The sequence below is a fragment of the Nicotiana tabacum genome, chromosome 19, assembly GCF_000715075.1.
Source record: "Nicotiana tabacum cultivar K326 chromosome 19, ASM71507v2, whole genome shotgun sequence".
Lineage (NCBI taxonomy): Eukaryota > Viridiplantae > Streptophyta > Magnoliopsida > Solanales > Solanaceae > Nicotiana > Nicotiana tabacum.
In genome coordinates, this window is record NC_134098.1 from 113,315,731 (window position 1) to 113,333,975 (window position 18,245).

An 18,245-nucleotide genomic window follows, 5' to 3' on the forward strand; every position below is an offset into this window, starting at 1 on the left:
CATAAGTTGTGCTAACTTATGACTTTTTTTAACTCTATGTAGGTAAATAATCCAAATAATAGTGTAAATCAATTTTTGAAAGATATATCTTGGGGACCTGGGCTTCAGGTCACAACAATGTCTAAGTACGTAGTGAATGGTTATAAGTTTCATACAGAGGATTGCTCTAAAAATAAAAATAGCAACAACAGCGGGGTGTGGGTTCAAGGTGGTGATGGCAACCAAGTTGGAGATATTGATTATTATGGTGTGGTCAAAGAAATATTACAACTAAAATATACAGGTTGGCCATATAAGAAATTGATACTCTTTAGATGCAAGTGGTTTGACCCAAATCCAACAAGAGGTACAAGAGTACACAACCAATATAACATAATTGAGGTTAATCATACGAGGGAGTATGATCGCTATGATCCTTTCATAATTGCACATAACGTTAGGCAAGTGTATTATGCTCCTTATCCATTGCGGCGGAATAAGTCCGATTGGTGGGTTGTAATAAAAACTAAGCCTGTAGGTAGGGTGGAAGTCGAGAATGTGTTAGATGTTGCATATCAAAACGATATCTCCAATGTTCACCAAATAGTGGACGATCAGTTAGAAAATGATTTGGAACATCCTGAACGCATATTGGAAGAAGTTGATATAAATGAAGTAACAATTATAGAAAATGAGGACGAATAATCAATTGATGAAGCTCAAACAAGTGAGGACGAAGAATTCTCGGACGAGGAACAATACGTCGATGAGGATTAAAAAGTTGGTTTTTTAAAGCACTCTCGTTTTATAGCTAGTTTCTTATATGTTTCAATCTAAATGTGTATTATATTATGCAGATGGGAGGCAAGGGTCTAGGTAACAATGACCCTATTAGTTCTTGGGGTCGAGAAAAGGGTAGGAAGGGAAAGAGGAGGATAGAAAATAATACTCCCTCCTGTCCACCCTTTTCAGAGATGCCTATGTCTTATCCTCCACCACACGGCTATACTGAGCTGCTACAGTATCACGAGCCGTACACCTTCATTCAGACACCCAGTCTTCCATCACAGGGCCATAGGACTATACGTCCGACATACAGTCCAGCTGCCTCACAGCTATCTGCATCACATCCACATGGATCACATCCCTACATATCACAGCCATATAGATCGCATCCATCCATGTCACAGCCACTCGGGTCACAGCCACTCAAGTCACAGCCACTCGGGTCACAGCCACTCGGGTCACAGCCATCGGTATCACATCCACTTGGGTCGCATCCAGCTATGTCGCAGTCACAGGGATCATAACCATCTTCATCATCGACTCCATCTATTGCAGGCCTTCGCCTGCGAGGCAGTAGCTCTGACCCGCCTACACCGTCTTCATATGCCTCTGATACACATGCTTCGGATGGTGATGACGAGGTAGTGCATTATGATCTATATAGCAGGATCATCATAGTCCCTGAGGGTGATGGGTAAGTGTTATTCATTATTTTTGCGTCTATTGATTTGTAACATTTTTACTAAGATATTAATGTGTTTTTATTGTTAAATTACAGGTTCAGGCCGGGTAATAAGACTACGAGGATAATCACCAATGCCATCAGAAAGCTTTATGATGGCCCTTATGCGACTTGGACTGATTGCCCATTCTCACTGAAGGAGCAAATTTTCAATCAATTTAAGGTATAAATGTTCTTTTAAACATTTTAATAATTTATATTTATGATGTTTCCGTCTAATATTTAACTTTTGAAATACAGAGCAAGTGTATATGGGAAGACCGCTATAGCGCGGAAGTGGCTACAAATTTTCATCATAAAGCTCGCAAGAGATTGGCGGATTCTTTCTCGGATGCTAGAAAGAAGAACAAGAGGCCTGACTGGTTACTTGAGAATTTGTGGAATGATTTGCAAAGGCAATGGCTTACCGCAGAGTTCTTATAGAGGAGCGAAAAAGGAAAGAAAGCTCGCGCATCCGAGAAGGGAGGCTCCTTGCACACTGGAGGTGCGATCAGCCTAGGGACAATAAAAAGAAGATTGGTACGTAATTGCTTAAATTATTTTACTTTTCTAAGTATATCTATTCTGTTTATTAACTAAATTAATTTGTTTTTAGGAAAAGAAGTATGAGCGTCCAATGTGTCATGATGAGCTATTCAAGGAGACACATATTGTGAAGAAGAAGAAAGAGGGGGATCAAGATAGGTGGGTCGAGGACCGGGCCTCGACTGCATATGTAAGCTTTTAATTTTCTTTAAGTATTATAATTTACTTTTATAAAAATTTTGAAATACTGATTTAATTTAAAATAATATAGGGTCGCTACCAAAGTAACGTGGAGGAATTCATCCGTAGTCATCCAGCTGGTGAATCGGGTGAGCCAACCCAACCTTCGGACGAGGATGCTGAAAGAATATGGTTGGAGTCTGTTGGCGGTCCAAAATGGGGGAAGGTATACGGGCTTCCTACTAAAAACTTCCATCGCTATAAGTGTGGAATGCGAGGAATAGGGACTTCCTCGCAAGGCGAGCAACTTAATAGGGAGAGCCTCTCCGCTATGCGGGAGACAGTGACAAAGCTCACATCAGAGCTAGAAGCGGCCAAGGAAAGAGAAAGGCTTAGAGATGCTCAATTCCTTAGCATGCAAGCTCAGATCAGAACTCTCCTATCTAGTGGAGCTTTTCCGTTGCCCTGATCTCGTGAGTCATCTCCAGAGGGTCGACCTCCACGTGATCGTTCCTCCCGTCCTCCCCGTGATCGTGCTTCCCGTCCTCCACAAGACCGGTCTCTATATCGTCTTGTAAATGAAAGTTCATCAGACGGTGATAATGATGTTGTAAAAAATACCCCTTGACTTTTATATACTTTGAACTAGACAAATAGAACCAGTTTTGAACTAGTTGTAATTAGTTTTAACTTGGTTTTGGATTTTTATGTTCAATTGAACTTTAATTTGTTAGTTTTAAAGTATTTATTGAATGTTTTGGTTGTTGTTGTTGTGTTGTTGTTACTGTTGTTGTTGTTGTTGTTGTTGTTGTTGTTGTTGTTGTTGTTGTTGTTGTTGTTGTTGTTGTTGTTGTTGTTGTTGTTGTTGTTATGTTGTTGTTGTTGTTGTTGTTGTTGTTGTTATTGTGTTGTTGTTGTTGTTAGGTATATTGGTATGCTGGCAGGTAGTGTAGATGCCAAAACAGGCATTTTATGTCAAAATTAAACTCAGAAAAACCGACCAAAGTCGGTCGGTTTTTAATAAAAAAAATAAATTATTCCAAAATACCGACCAAAGTTGGTCGGTTAACCGACCAACTTTGGTCGGTATTTTGCCTGCACTGTTGAGATTACCCACCATAGTTGGTCGGTAATGTTTAATTTTAATTATTTTAAAAATATATATATTTTCAATTACCGACCAAAGTTGGTCATTTTTTTTTAATTTTAATAATTAATAAAAAAATATAATTTAGTTAAACCGACCAACTTTGGTCGGTAAAATTAAATTAATAAAATATATTTTCGACCAAAGTTGGTCGGTAAGTAATTAAACTTGTCAGATGGTCGTTTTAAGCTACCGACCAACTTTGGTCGGTAAGCCATTCCGACCATCAAAGCACCGCCCACACCGTAATGGTCGCGTTTTGGTCGGTAATTGGCCATAACCGACCAACGTTGGTCGGTTTTTAGCGAATTTCTAGTAGTGTAAGAACTTAGTTACAAAATATAACTATATTTTTTCTGATAAGTATAATGAAAAAAATAAATGAAAATATTACCCGAAACAAATTGACAAAAAGTTACGTTAATGCTCTTTAATTTAAAGGGACCAAATAGTTTGGCTACCAAAACCTACTTCTCAATATAATTTTAAAGAGGCTAAAAAAGGAGGAACGATAAAGGGAAATAAAGGCACAAGAAAACTTAGAGGATTGAAGCATTTAACTAATGCCATTAACGCATGAAAGTGACATAGATTATAAGTAGAAGTAGCAATTAATATATAGGCGTATTATTTGTGTCAAATTCTTCAGCTAACTACAGTTACTATTTCCCCATATCTCTCTTGACATAAATTAACATATCCATCTCTAGAAAGTTTTTGTATATTTAGGACAGTAAAATTTGTTTCAAATTCCCTTATAGGCGTATTTTTTGTGTCTTATTTGTTTTAAGAAGCGTCGGGATAAGGTTTTTTTCCTAAAGTAAAAGTTTATGTAGTAAATTTTGTCTCTAAAGTTTCGTTAAAAACCCAACAAAACCTTAGAGAAATATAATCTTAGATTTAAACCAAACAGACATAATATGATATAAATAAATCTACTATTAACAAATTCTCATGAGGCAGCTCTTTTAAATTCTTTCTTAATAAGCCGATTCTAGTTAATGCTCTTACTATACTTTGGCCATTAGACAAGATCTTACACATTGGATTTACTATATCTCCGTTGATTGGTATAATTGATTGTTATTGATATAATTAAGAATATATGATATCTAGAATTTGAAATTATGCATTTGCCAGCTATAGTTATAAATTTAACAATTTATACTTGGGTTATAACAGATTCTTATACTATCATAAATTATCATGTATTTCAAAATTTGTCACGATAAAATATCTAGACGTAATTTTCATTCGTAAGTCATTTATATTTTAAAACTTATCTCTTTGCTGACTGGAAATGTATATCCACCAGTATAACTTCTCAATCACAAAAATGTAAAATATCACATTATAATAGCACAAGAAATTATATAAACTTTAATCATACCAATATTTTCAAGATTTCAAGTAGGACATCATATAATAAACCTATAACTTTTTAAAGATTAAAAACCAACAAGGCAATCTCAACTTCCAAAACCTAAATCAGAGGAGAAAAATATGTATAATTAACATCTATCTTAGTTAGAAAAAAATGTGACATCTTTCCTTTATATAGAGTACTTCATAGATTAAAAATAATTCTACTATTCTAGATATAAAAAAATTATACTAGTAATAATCATGAATATGGATCCACCATTTAGTCCCATCCACTTGCTTCCTTCCTAGCGTAAGCTGGGAAATCAGAAAATATTACTCATATTTTTTTTTTAATAACTTTGCTCAACATTATTTTATTGGCCAACTTTTAGAAAAAGTACACTTGAAACAAAAAAGAAAATTGAGAAAAAAATGTGTGTGCGAAAAAAAAAGTTGTTTGGATAGTTTTAATAGGATTTCTTTTGAGGATCACTCACGGATAAAGTATGATACCAAAATTTATATCATATTTGGTTGATGGTATAACTTTATCCGGCGATAAAAGTATATCGTCAATCAAACATGTTATAAACTTAGTCCCAGACTTAATCCTATATATTCCATCTTATCGTACTTTATCCCATCAAATTTAATATTATTTTATCCACCTCACAAGTGGGATAAATTAGTCTAGAAATTATAATTCCAGAATTATAAACCCGGGATAATATAATCTGCATACCAAACGACCGTACTTGAAATTAAAAAAACTTTTCTTTGAATAACATTCCCAAACCACTTCTTTAAAGAGCTTCTTGGGAAAAACTTAAACAGAAACTTATTTGGAAAATATTTTTACAACATTTCAGAAATGTTTCACAAATAAAAGCCTCGGACTCACCCTCTAATTCTTTTCCTCTTTTTTTTTTTTTTTTTAAAGTAATTTTTTCAACCAAATAATCTCGTTTGATCAATCATGTTAATAATCAGACACACTTTTGTTCACTGTACAAACACCTGTAGAAAATGTCTTTTCAGCAGCAGCCTTCCCTTCTAGAACTTCAACAAAATAGCCTACTACACTTTTATAACCATTTCCCTCTTAATTTTCTATTCCTTTTTCTTGATTTTCCTATTTGTCGCCTACCATTAACGACTCCTCCCAGTTTCTTGTAAATTTCGCCCCACCCCCCCAACCACCCTACACCCCCCTCTCTTCTTTTCGCTCCCCAATTTTCAAACAAGAACAGCTTCTACAATGCCTTTGACCTTTGAATTTCTTCTTCACATATATCCCAATTTCACAAATTATTATTCTCATCCCACCTCACATAAACAAAAGAGTCTCAGCTTCATTTCTTCTCTATATTCCTCTATTACACGTAATATATTCAAGTAAGTTGTTCTGATTTACATCTATAGCTGAAGACCTATTGTATTTTTATTCAGATATATTCTTTTTGCTGTAAAGATTGTATTTCTTTTGTTGTTTTTTGAAGTGTCTCTTGATAGTTGACTTTAGTTTTAGAATACTGTAAGATTCTAAATATAAGATTTCTGTGTTGTTGTTGTTCTGGGGTTGGATTATTTTGTAGTTTGTTGTTGAGCTGCTGAGATCAGCATCTGGGCTTGGCTTGGATTTGGTAGTTTTGTGGTGACTTTGGTTGAAAATGGATTTGGCAATTCACAGTTGCTTGAGTTTGTGAAATTTTTGGAGTCATTTTTGTTTGGGTTGGTGATTTATTATCTGGGGTTTAGATGAATTTGATAAGTTTTAGTTCTGAGCTGTTGGAGGGGTCTGTGATCTTGAGATCATAGTCTCTTAACAGCAGCCTCTGTTAATTCCTTCCAAGAACTGAAGAGATTCCTTATACACCTGTTGTTGTTGTTGCTGCTGATCTGTTCAAACCATCTGCCCCTTATAACCTTAGATTGCCTTCTGTGCTGGATTCAACTAATAATATGGAGAATTCAACAGTTGCTGATTCCATTATGATGAATTCATCCTCTTTGAGGAGTGTTTCATCTAATAGGTCAAGGGCCTCTGTTGGGGGCTCTGTCCGGGAGGTAAATTTTGGTGATTTAGTATCAAAAGCCGTGAGATATGGGTCGCGAGGTGCTGACTCCGAGGGGTATGGGACGTCTCAAAAAGAGATTAGTGATGAGGATTCTAGAGTTATTTATTTAAATGATCCTGAAAAGACCAACGACAAGTTTGAATTTTCGGGGAATTCTATTAGGACTGCGAAATACTCTATTCTAACATTCTTGCCTCGGAACCTGTTTGAGCAGTTCCATAGAGTTGCATATATCTACTTTCTGGTGATTGCTATTCTTAATCAGCTTCCTATGTTGGCTGTCTTTGGTCGAGGAGCTTCGATTCTTCCATTGGCTTTTGTGCTATTAGTTACAGCAGTTAAGGATGCCTACGAGGATTATAGGCGCCACCGCTCTGACAGGATTGAGAATAACCGGTTGGCATTGGTGTTGATGGATGGTCAGTTTCAAGAGAAAAAATGGAAAGGCATAAGAGTGGGTGAAATCATCAAAATTTCATCAAGTGGTACCATTCCTTGTGATATGGTATTGCTCTCGACAAGTGACACCACCGGGGTCGCCTATATCCAGACTATAAATTTAGACGGTGAATCAAATCTGAAGACGCGGTATGCAAAGCAGGAGACGCAAATGAAGATGCCGGAAAAGGAGAGAATTAGTGGGGTGATCAAATGTGAGAAACCAAATAGGAACATTTACGGTTTTCATGCTAATATGGAAATAGACGGGAAGCGTGTTTCTCTTGGACCTTCAAATATAATCCTCCGTGGCTGTGAGCTCAAGAACACTAGTTGGGCTATTGGAGTTGCAGTTTATGCTGGAAGGGAAACTAAAGCTATGCTCAACAACTCTGGGGCTCCATCAAAAAGGAGCCGTCTTGAGACCCGCATGAACAGGGAGATCATTATCCTCTCTTTCTTCCTTGTTGCATTATGTACTCTTGTCTCCATTTGTGCCGGTGTTTGGTTGAGGCGCCACAAGGATGAGTTGAATAGCATCCAGTTTTACAGGAAATTGGACTTCTCAGAAGACAAAGTTGAAGACTACAATTATTATGGCTGGGGACTGGAAGTAGTGTTTACTTTTCTGATGTCAGTTATCGTCTACCAGATTATGATCCCTATATCACTGTACATATCTATGGAGCTTGTTCGTGTTGGTCAGGCTTACTTTATGATCCAAGATAATCGGATGTTTGATGAAGCCTCAAACTCAAGATTCCAGTGTAGGGCTCTTAACATAAATGAGGATCTGGGCCAAATAAAATATGTTTTCTCTGACAAAACCGGTACCTTAACTGAGAACAAGATGGAATTCCAATGTGCAAGCATTTGGGGTGTAGATTATGGCAGTGGTAAATCAGATTCTCAAGAAGAACCAGCTGGGTACTCTGCTCAAGGTGCTGCAACTTTCCATCATCTTCTTTACCCCCCCTCCTTCCCCTCCCCTTCTAGATAAAGAAAAAAAAACCTTTACTTTTTGAGAGTGCTTTATAACTCAGCGAAACTTATATTTTCTTTCTTTATTTGGTTAGTGGATGGTCAGGTTTTAAGGCCCAAAATGCAGGTGAAGGTTGATCCAGTGCTTTCGAATATATCAAAAAGTGGGAAGCATTCAGATGAAGGGAAACATGTTCATGATTTTTTCCTTGCATTAGCTGCTTGCAACACTATCGTCCCTCTTAATGTGGGGACATCTGATCCGGCTGTGAAGTTGGTGGATTACCAAGGGGAGTCCCCGGATGAGCAGGCACTGGTTTATGCTGCTGCTGCTTATGGGTTTATGCTCATTGAGAGAACATCAGGCCATATAGTAATAGATGTTCAAGGAGAAAGACAAAGGTAATATTAAGCTGAGTTTTTTCCATTCCTCAACTCTTGTATTTCTCTCTTCCTACTGGAGGTACAAGTACTATCTTGCTACGGTAGTTTGGCATGTGTTACTTTAAATGCTCAGCAACTAGCATTACTGATTACTAGGAAATTCAATCGAATATTGTGGATGTTTGAAGCTTTAAGTTCGTAAAATAGCTAGTCAATAGCATATAGGATTATCATACTCAATATAAACTTGTGAGTGCACACACTCCTTCAATCGCAATTCTATCTTCTTCCATTTTAGCTGTGTATTAGTCAGCCTTCTTTTCATTTGACAGATGGAAATTTGAACTTTTAGATATTGGAAAGAAGTCTCTAGCACGAGCAGATCTATGATATAACTCTAGTATCTCAGTGTTCCTGATGCTATGTTGTTTTAGTTACCTACGACACAGTCTAACCCCCCCTTTCATGGTTGCAGGTTCAATGTACTGGGCTTACATGAATTTGACAGTGACCGGAAGAGGATGTCAGTAATATTAGGTTGCCCCGACAACACAGTTAAAGTGTTTGTAAAAGGTGCTGATACATCCATGTTTGGTGTCATTGATAAATCATTAAACTTGAATGTAGTACGAGCAACAGAATCGCATCTACACTCTTATTCTTCAATGGGTCTCAGAACCCTTGTAATTGGAATGAGAGAAATGAGTGCTTCTGAATTCGAGGAATGGCAGTCTTCTTACGAGGCAGCAAACACTGCTGTGATTGGTAGGGCAGCTTTACTTCGGAAAATAGCTGGCAACGTGGAAAAGAACCTCACCATCTTAGGTGCCTCTGGTATTGAAGATAAATTGCAGAAAGGTGTTCCAGAAGCAATTGAGTCCTTAAGAGTGGCAGGCATTAAAGTTTGGGTTTTGACTGGGGACAAGCAAGAAACTGCAATATCAATTGGCTATTCCTCAAAACTTTTAACGAGCAATATGACTCAGATTGTGATTAATAACAAATCTAAGGAGCCATGTAAAAGGTCTTTGGAAGCTGCCCTGACTAGGTGTGCGACTCTGATGTCACATAATGCGGAGGAAAATACTGAAGCTGGAGCAAGTCCAATTGGTTTAATCATTGATGGGACAAGCCTTGTTTATGTCCTTGACAGCGAACTTGAAGAACTGGTAATGCTTGTACATCTTAAACTCTCTCTCTCTCTCTCTCTCTCTCTCTGTATCTAATATACATTACATAAGTACACTGGTTGATTTGCATATGCTCTTTGTTTAAAACTGTTTATTGTTTGAATGCAGCTATTCCAGTTGGCCAGTTATTGTTCTGTTGTACTCTGTTGTCGGGTGGCCCCATTACAGAAGGCTGGAATTGTTGCTCTCATAAAGAACCGCACAAATGACATGACGCTCGCAATTGGGGATGGTAAGTGTTATTACTCTTTTTGATGGGCACTAAGAGCTGTACAGTCTGAAGCAATACTGATCTAAAATTCATGGTTATGGTTACAGGTGCAAATGATGTGTCAATGATCCAAATGGCTGATGTAGGCATTGGTATAAGTGGCCAAGAGGGACGTCAAGCTGTGATGGCATCAGATTTTGCAATGGGCCAGTTCAGATTCTTGGTCCCTCTTCTGTTGGTTCATGGACATTGGAATTATCAACGAATGGGCTACATGATATTATACAACTTCTACAGAAATGCTATCTTTGTTTTTGTCTTATTCTGGTAAAGTGTACTTGTAGCAAGAGTACAATTCTGGATTTTTTATTCCATAACAGTAATCAATCTCTCTTATGTTTCTCACTATTTCTAGGAATTGAGGAATACATGCTTAGGCATTAGCACTGAACCTTTCCCAGTTTAAAAAAGAAACATAGCTTAAAATATTCACTCAAGGGCTGGTGACAATCGAGTTGGAAAATAGTTATGAAGAGTTAAGTTTTAAATGTGTAATATACGCAGGGGCATTAGCCCGATTGTTTGAAATGTCTGACTAAAGTTGCATGTAGATTGTTAGTGGTCCATAATGGAGAAAACCTAAGCATGCATTTGTGAAATAATTTCTGTGAATTTTCCTGCGAGCACCAGCTGACCTTTTCTTTAATTATTGTACTCAGGTATGCACTGTTTACAGCTTTCACTTTGACCACTGCCATAACTGACTGGAGCAGCATGTTATTCTCCATAATCTATACTGCGGTGCCTACAATAGTTGTTGGGATTCTTGATAAGGATCTAAGTAGAGTAACTCTTATGAAGTATCCGCAACTCTACGGTGCTGGACAAAGGCAAGAGAGCTATAATAAGAAATTATTTTGGGTAACCATGATTGACACCTTATGGCAGAGTGTAGTGGCCTTCTTTGTACCTCTTCTAGCATACTGGGAAAGTGATGTTGATATCTCAAGCATTGGTGACCTATGGACACTTGCTGTTGTTATTTTGGTCAATATACATTTAGCAATGGATGTGATCCGTTGGTCTTGGATTACTCATGCTGCAATTTGGGGTTCTATAATAGCCACTTTCATTTGTGTCATGGTCATCGACACTCTGACATTTCTACCTGGATACTGGTAAGATCACTCTGCTGGTTTCAAATATTCTTCACATCTATCCAGTTCAAGTAGGAAACTTGTAGGATTCTCTTGATTTATGCTGACCAACTTATCAAGTCAGAGAAATAGAGACTGATTTGCATGTAAAATCATTTTCGCAGGGCCATTTTCCATGCAGCTGGGGAAGCTAAATTCTGGTTGTGCTTGCTTGCCATAACAGTAGCTGCACTTACTCCTCGTTTTGTCGTCAAAGCTTTCATTCAGCATGCTAGACCACGTGATATTCAAATTGCAAGGGAAGGAGAGAAGTTCAGAAACTTAGGAGACTCTCGGACTGGAGAAATAGAAATGAATCCAATTGTTGATCCTCCGCGAAGATGATTGAGCTTTTCTTCTGTGCCCTTCTGGCTCTTCTCCATCACTTTTGTTTGTAAAAAAAAAGGTTTTGTATTTCTTTTGGTTACTCTGGAGATTTCCTCCTTGTTTCCGGATTTTTTTTGTTAGTTTGTTATCCGAAGGATAGAGTATAGTTAGTATTCAGGTCCATTCTTTCCTATTCATGCACATTAATTGTACATTAAAACGTACTATACAAGTTATATACCCTATGTAATACCAATTTCCATCAATAGAAAGAGTATACACGCTCAAGTTTTTGTTACATTTTACTTTTGTCTTTGTGAAGATTACTGCATCTTGTTAGACTTTTCAACTTATGCCACTTCTTGCATGGTGTTACCAGGCCTGTGAATTCTAAATTTGTCCATTGTATTAAAGGGTCATTCATACTTTTCTAAGGTATACATTAAGAAGGAAGTTTTTTTGTTTTCTAGGTTTCTGCATGTGAGTCTTATGGCTAGAATTTTTCAGGCTTTGCTGAAAATTTTGATGGGAGGAGAATTTAGATTCTGATCATGCCATGTCTACTAAGAAATTAAGTTTTAAAAGGGCCCTTTTTTTCTTTCTTACTCATGAGAAGTCAACATCTAGGCCTATGAATTAAATGAGTAGAAAAAAAGTCAAAGTTTGAAATCTGCAACTAATGAAAGGTCATGAAACCAAAGAATTCACCTCCACATGATTCTTTGCATGAATTTAGCCCTTTTTGAAAAGTAACATGATATCTTCAAAGGAAAACTAGTCTTTAAAAGGGGGAATAAAGTTAAGTTGGATGATATTCCACGCCCACAGCAAGGGCCAGCTGGTCCATTTGTAGCTTAATTTATTTACATTTTCATATCAATTATTTAAACCCTTGCTAATCAATGTGGGTGAGAAATAATGGGGGACTAGAACAGTTAACACATAATATGGAAAGCTATTTAATTGCATGGACACTTTATTAGTAGTAGAGGTGGTGCCTCTTTTCTCCCTTTTCTAAGATGTCCTATTCACTGGATTAGGATTCTAAAAATACAGTTACACTTCAAAATTTGTCCACAGAATCTTTTGCAAACAAACAAAGCATCATATGTTGGCTCAAAAGTCAAATGTAGAGTAAGAGTTCCTCATGGCCATCAATGATGAGAAGTGCTGCAACAGAGACTGCTAAAGATATGAAACTAATTATCCTAGTATAATGTTACATTTTTTACAAGAAAAACTCCATTTCATCGGATATTTGCACAACTACTTACACATGACCAGGGGACTCCTGGTTGCCATAGGTGTCTCTATTCCAAGGATCTTGGACCTGAGCTGAAAACTGCAAGTTCCAGATCAAGTCTTCCACAGATGGACGTTGCGATGGTTCGTCTGAAAGACATCTTATGCATAGCTCTATTAATGTCCTAAGCGAACCATCTGAACATTCCTTTTGAACAGCTGGATCGATGATGTTTCTCCGAGCTATTTCATCAGCTGTTAAGCTAACTTTTAGCTGCAACAAGAACCAAGAAAAGGTTTGAAAAATTAGTGCTTCAACTTGATGACATGAATATTCTTTTCATATATGGGAGACGTCATGAGTGATACTTACGATGTCTTTTGAGACATCTATATCATTTTTTGTATCGATTATCCGTCCGGCGATGAGTTCAAGTAAGATTACTCCAAAGTCGTACACATCGTTTTTCTCCTTGTTAATTAACCTGCATCCAGGAAGATACTAATGAGAGAAGGAATTCATTAAGATGAAGAAACTCCAGTTTTTCGTCCGTGAGAAAAGGTCTTGCTCTTTCAACAGGGGAAAAAAGAAAATTAAGACAGTTTAGCGCCAACATAAGAAATGGAATGAAGAAATAAATCAAAGTGTGAGGCACAAAATGACATTAACTAGTAGGCAAGCCACTTGCTGCTCCTAAAAAGAGTAGTGTACTATCTAGGAATCCCTTACATAGTCCAAGTCTATGGCCCTATACATGATCTTCAAGAATCTTAACTAGTAAAAAGAATGATGCTTTGTTGGTGCCTACCCCTAAAAGCAGGGCCGGAGATGTGGTGTCTGGAATTGGTCGACACCATATGTACGGCAATAAACTTTGACTCCCTAAAACCTTTTTAAACCAATTTGCATTTAGAAGTGTCACAGAGAAGTAGTTTCCAATAAGTGCTTCTGAAATTGGACCATAAAAGAGGATCAATGAAGACATAAAATATAGCAGTAGTAGTTGAGAATAATATCACTTACCTTTGCCCATCATTTCCCTTTGATCCACTGGAAGACAATCTGGTATCCTAAGAACAGTTGCAATAATGAAATAATGAATATTCAAGAATAAAATAAACGATAAAGAGAGAAAATATTAGAGAAAAGAGACTTGAATACCATTTTCTTGTTTTCAGTTAACAAAGGCAGATTGTATTTGCTAATCTTTACATGGAGATTCTGATCCAGCAAGACATCTGTTATCTTCAATTGATTGGAGAATATCCCTGGTACTATTCCGGTATGTAGGAACTGAATTCCCTTTGCTATCCCTAGTGCAGCTCCCATCCTCTGTGTCCACGTAAACTTTTGAGCTGAATTTGCTTCTACAAAACCAAGGGTTTGCAAAAAAGTCCAGAATAAGAAATCAGAACGACTGTCTTAAAGCCAACACATGCGTTTACATTCAAGCATCCGGCGAAGGAGAAATCCTGAGTTGCCTAATGTAGGAGAAGGTGATCAAAAGCATCGGTAGGTAGTTGCCCTGACTGAGGATAATCTGGTACACGTATCAAAACAATATGGAAGTTTGCAAAATTTCAAAGATGCTTGTTGGTTATAACGTCTATCTTAGGCGTTCAATGTACACCAAAAGTCATTTCCTTGGACTTTGTACAATCTATGTAACATGCTGTAAATAGTCAACTAGTAGCTAAAATTAAATGCTCAATTATCAATTGTTGTAGTTGTTATGCCAAATGATAACTTGCGAATCAGATGAAATTTTCTAGACTAGATACCTGATATGACCCCCCGCAGAGTCCCGTTTGGCACAAATTCAAAGACTATACATATTCGGCTAACACTTGAGTCATCTTGATAGCAGTCAAAGCAATGTCCAATAGTACTAACTAAATGACAGTATCTGATCTTTGAAATACGCCCTAGTTGATGAGTATAGGACTGGACGCTATGCCTCTTCCTCATCTTTATGCTTCTTATAGCAACCGCAGTGCCATCTGTGAGCCGTCCTTTGTAGGTCTCCCATCCAGAATACAAAAGAAACACAGTCAGCATTCACCATAGCTACAAGAATTGAGGAATGAACTACAGACCAGTGCATAGGCAGGGGCAGAGCTAGAAGTCGACCTACGGGGTTCGGCTGAATCTAGTAGCTTTAATCCAAACTCTATATTTGTATTAAAAAATTTATTAAATATGTACAAAAGTTATGTTTAGAACACAGTTATTAACACCTTATTTCGTTATGCTAGAATTTAGAACCCATAAAGTTGAAATCCTGGCTCCGCCTCAGTGCATAGGTACTAACATTGTTCAAATTGTCTTGCAGCATTTAGTAAAGAAATGCATACCTGCCCATTGGAACCTGCACCGATTAGATTTGATATATCAAAGTTACTAGTGGCCTCCCGAAGCTCATCCAAGACAAACGTTCGATAAGGAGGGGCCCCAAGCAGTCCCAACTTCCTCGTTTCAGAAATATACCCTGTCAAGAATTAAAGGTTAAAATACATCTTGAACTTTAGGCAAAGAACAGAGTTTCTTCCAATAACATAGTACCAGAAAATTTTCTGAAGCAAATTGATGTGTTCAATCTATATATAAAGAAACTCCCTTTGCAGAATAATGCATAAATTCAGATGTTTATACAGACTTTTCAAGTACATTGACAGAACATTAGATCTACAATTTCCAGGATCTACAACATTTCACAAGTTGAAATCATAAACATAAAATGCGTGAGAGAAAGAGCTTACTTGCATCATTAAGCAGCTTAAGAGTGTGAGCAGGAGAGACCTTTTCAAGTATCAGTTTTGTTTGAGGGGTTTTGCTAGCTTTCTTCTTGGCATACTCTCGTCTAACAACCACGAAAGCCAAACCGATTATCGCTATTCCTCCAACAAACCCTCCTACCATACTTGATGCAAGAACAGCTTTACCATTTCCCCCTTTGACCTTTTCCTTATGAGGCTCAATACTAACAGCCAAAGCTTCATTATGGCAAAATGAATAAGGATGTTGCCATTGCTCTCTATTCCACAAACAATTCCCAGAAAACAAAGCAATCTTAGAACCAAAACTAGGGTGCAAGCAAGCAGGCAACTCCCCTGTCAAGTAATTCGACGATAGATTCACAAATGAAAGCTCTTGACTACATGTCATATTCTTCAAAAGCTTCCCGGTTAATTTGTTTCCAGAAATATCCACATAGCTTAGTAATGGAAGTGATAAAATTGATGGTGAAAAGGGTCCAACAAGCTCATTAAAGGAAATGTCCAGTTTCTTTAACTGGTAACAGGAACTCAATTCTTTTGGTACCCCTAAACTGAACTTGTTCTTCCTAAGTACCAAAGAAGCTAACTTTTTTGGAACATTAGGGAAATTGGGTCCAAGATAGTTACTTTCCAAATCAAGAACTTGTAAATTTGACAGATTTTGAAAATTTGGAACTTGCCCAGAAAAATTATTAGCAGAAAGAGAAAGGATTCTTAGGGTTTGTAAATTGGACAAAGAATTAGGTAATGAACCATAAAATGAATTGTTCTTGAAACTCAAAACAGACAAAGAAGGAAGTGAACCTACCCATTCAGGAACTTGACCTGTGAACTTATTATCATCCAAAATAAGTGTCTGAAGGCTCTTCAAATATAAAATCTCTCCTGGAATCTCACCATAAAAGAAGTTTGAACTAATGTTGACAATTTCCAAAGAAGATAATAAGCCAATATTTTTAGGTAAAGTTCCTCTCAAACCCAAAGAAACTAAAGAAAGAACCTTTAAATTAGGCAAAAGAGCAAGATTGGAGAAAAGGGTGTCAGTAGAAAAGCCCCGAGGCAAATTAGGAAACCAGTTGTAACCAGAAACATGAAGCTGTGTTATGTTATCATCATAGCAGACAAGTGTTAAAGCAGTGTTTGGCTCACTGTTGCAAAAATCTGTGTTGTCACTCCAGCTACTCAAATCTCGTGGGAAGTTCAAAAGCTGCTTGATTTTCTCTATTGCTTCATACTGTGAAGATTCTAAGAACTGGTGTGAGTATTTGAACTGAAGAAACACCATGAATACTAGAAGCCACAATGAACACTGCATTGAATCTGCAATTCCCATAGCAAATTTTGCTGATTCTTTTCAGGGGCTAAAATTTTACACTTCAAAAAATGGTGGGGTTGAAGAAGCTGCATGCATTTTTATAGATTAAACTCACTAGAAAGTAGAGTGGTACATTTCTTGATAATTAATTTAGGATACCATGAACGAGAACTGCTCTGTAAGCACGTTTATGTGTAGTATAATATGGTTTTCTTTGTGTCTTTCCTAAGGTTTTGTTTGTACTTTCTAGGATGGGGAAAAATATATACAGCTGTATCCTCTAGCTTATTAGGAATTTAATCACATTCATGAACGATATTTACTACTATAAAAATTTTCTTTTACTTTGTACTATGATCTATGTACAGAAATTATTTGTTAGGTGCATAGACCATTCACAAGAGTTTAGGTTGCTATGTTATATTAGACCAGACCACGTTACTTTAATATGATTAAGTAATATACTAAAGTAAAATTAATCATTAATTAACTACTGTTTAAGTAATAAAAACGTATGTAGAAGACAAACATTGTGTTAGCATTGATTTGATATAAGCAATGAGTGATTTAATATTATTTATGACAATATTGATATTTACAACAACAACAACAATCCAATTGAATTCCGCTAGTAGGTCTGGGGAGGGTAGAGTGTACAGACCTTATTCTACTTCGGAGGATATTTTCGAGAGACCCTACCTCGGCTCAGAGATAATAGAATAATATTGATATTTAGGAAGTCAAAATAATATATTTTATTGCGATAGGAATTAATGAACGATATTTAGTACTTTACTAAAAAATACATTTTTACTTTGTATGATCTATGTACAAAAAATTTGTTAGGTGCACAGACCAGCCAAAATAGGTACGTTCCTATGTTCATAGTAACTACTGTTAAATAATAGAAGTATATGTAGAAGACACATGCGTTAGCATTGGATTACATTGCATTGCCAAATTTTGTTTATTTAAATTATGTATTAAAGTATTTAAGTACTTTGATAATAAAAATGTTCAGGTTTATATTTATGTAGCCAACAAAACATAGAAGTTTAACATTTTAGAAAAAGTGATGCCTGACTTTATATGGAAAATTAAATATTCTGACCCTTATATTTCGAATCTTTGGGAGGGTAAAGTCGGTACGTATAGAGACAAAACATGGCTGATCAATACTCAATAGAATTAAATTACAGTAAAATGTGTACATTATAATAAATTAGTATAAATAATTTTCTAAAATCATATAGTTGACCTCGTAAAGCGTAGGCAATGAGAACACAATTTTCAAGACAAACGGAATAAGCTGTGACAAAATCCCACAAATTAAATTCATAAGTTTTCTTACCAAAGAAATTTTGTCCTTTCTTCTGAATCT

General features: G+C 36.7%; 2 protein-coding genes across 2 annotated transcripts; one reads left to right on the top strand and one right to left on the bottom strand.

The window, feature by feature from the left end:
* Positions 1-5,748: 5,748 nt before the first annotated feature.
* LOC107797884 (phospholipid-transporting ATPase 1) lies at positions 5,749-11,829 on the top strand. Its single transcript, XM_075238425.1, has 8 exons — positions 5,749-6,119; positions 6,320-8,181; positions 8,317-8,623; positions 9,081-9,774; positions 9,904-10,027; positions 10,114-10,333; positions 10,726-11,184; positions 11,328-11,829. The coding sequence occupies exons 2-8, from the start codon at positions 6,687-6,689 to the stop codon at positions 11,545-11,547; spliced, it is 3,519 nt and encodes a 1,172-aa protein (XP_075094526.1). The 5' UTR covers positions 5,749-6,119; positions 6,320-6,686; the 3' UTR covers positions 11,548-11,829.
* A 658-nt stretch (positions 11,830-12,487) lies between these two features.
* On the bottom strand, positions 12,488-17,252 carry LOC107797887 (putative inactive leucine-rich repeat receptor-like protein kinase At3g03770). Its single transcript, XM_016620807.2, has 7 exons — positions 15,532-17,252; positions 15,127-15,260; positions 14,554-14,794; positions 13,934-14,139; positions 13,796-13,842; positions 13,145-13,256; positions 12,488-13,045 (listed from the first exon to the last, which is right to left on the bottom strand). The coding sequence occupies exons 1-7, from the start codon at positions 16,880-16,882 to the stop codon at positions 12,800-12,802; spliced, it is 2,337 nt and encodes a 778-aa protein (XP_016476293.1). The 5' UTR covers positions 16,883-17,252; the 3' UTR covers positions 12,488-12,799.
* Positions 17,253-18,245: the final 993 nt, after the last annotated feature.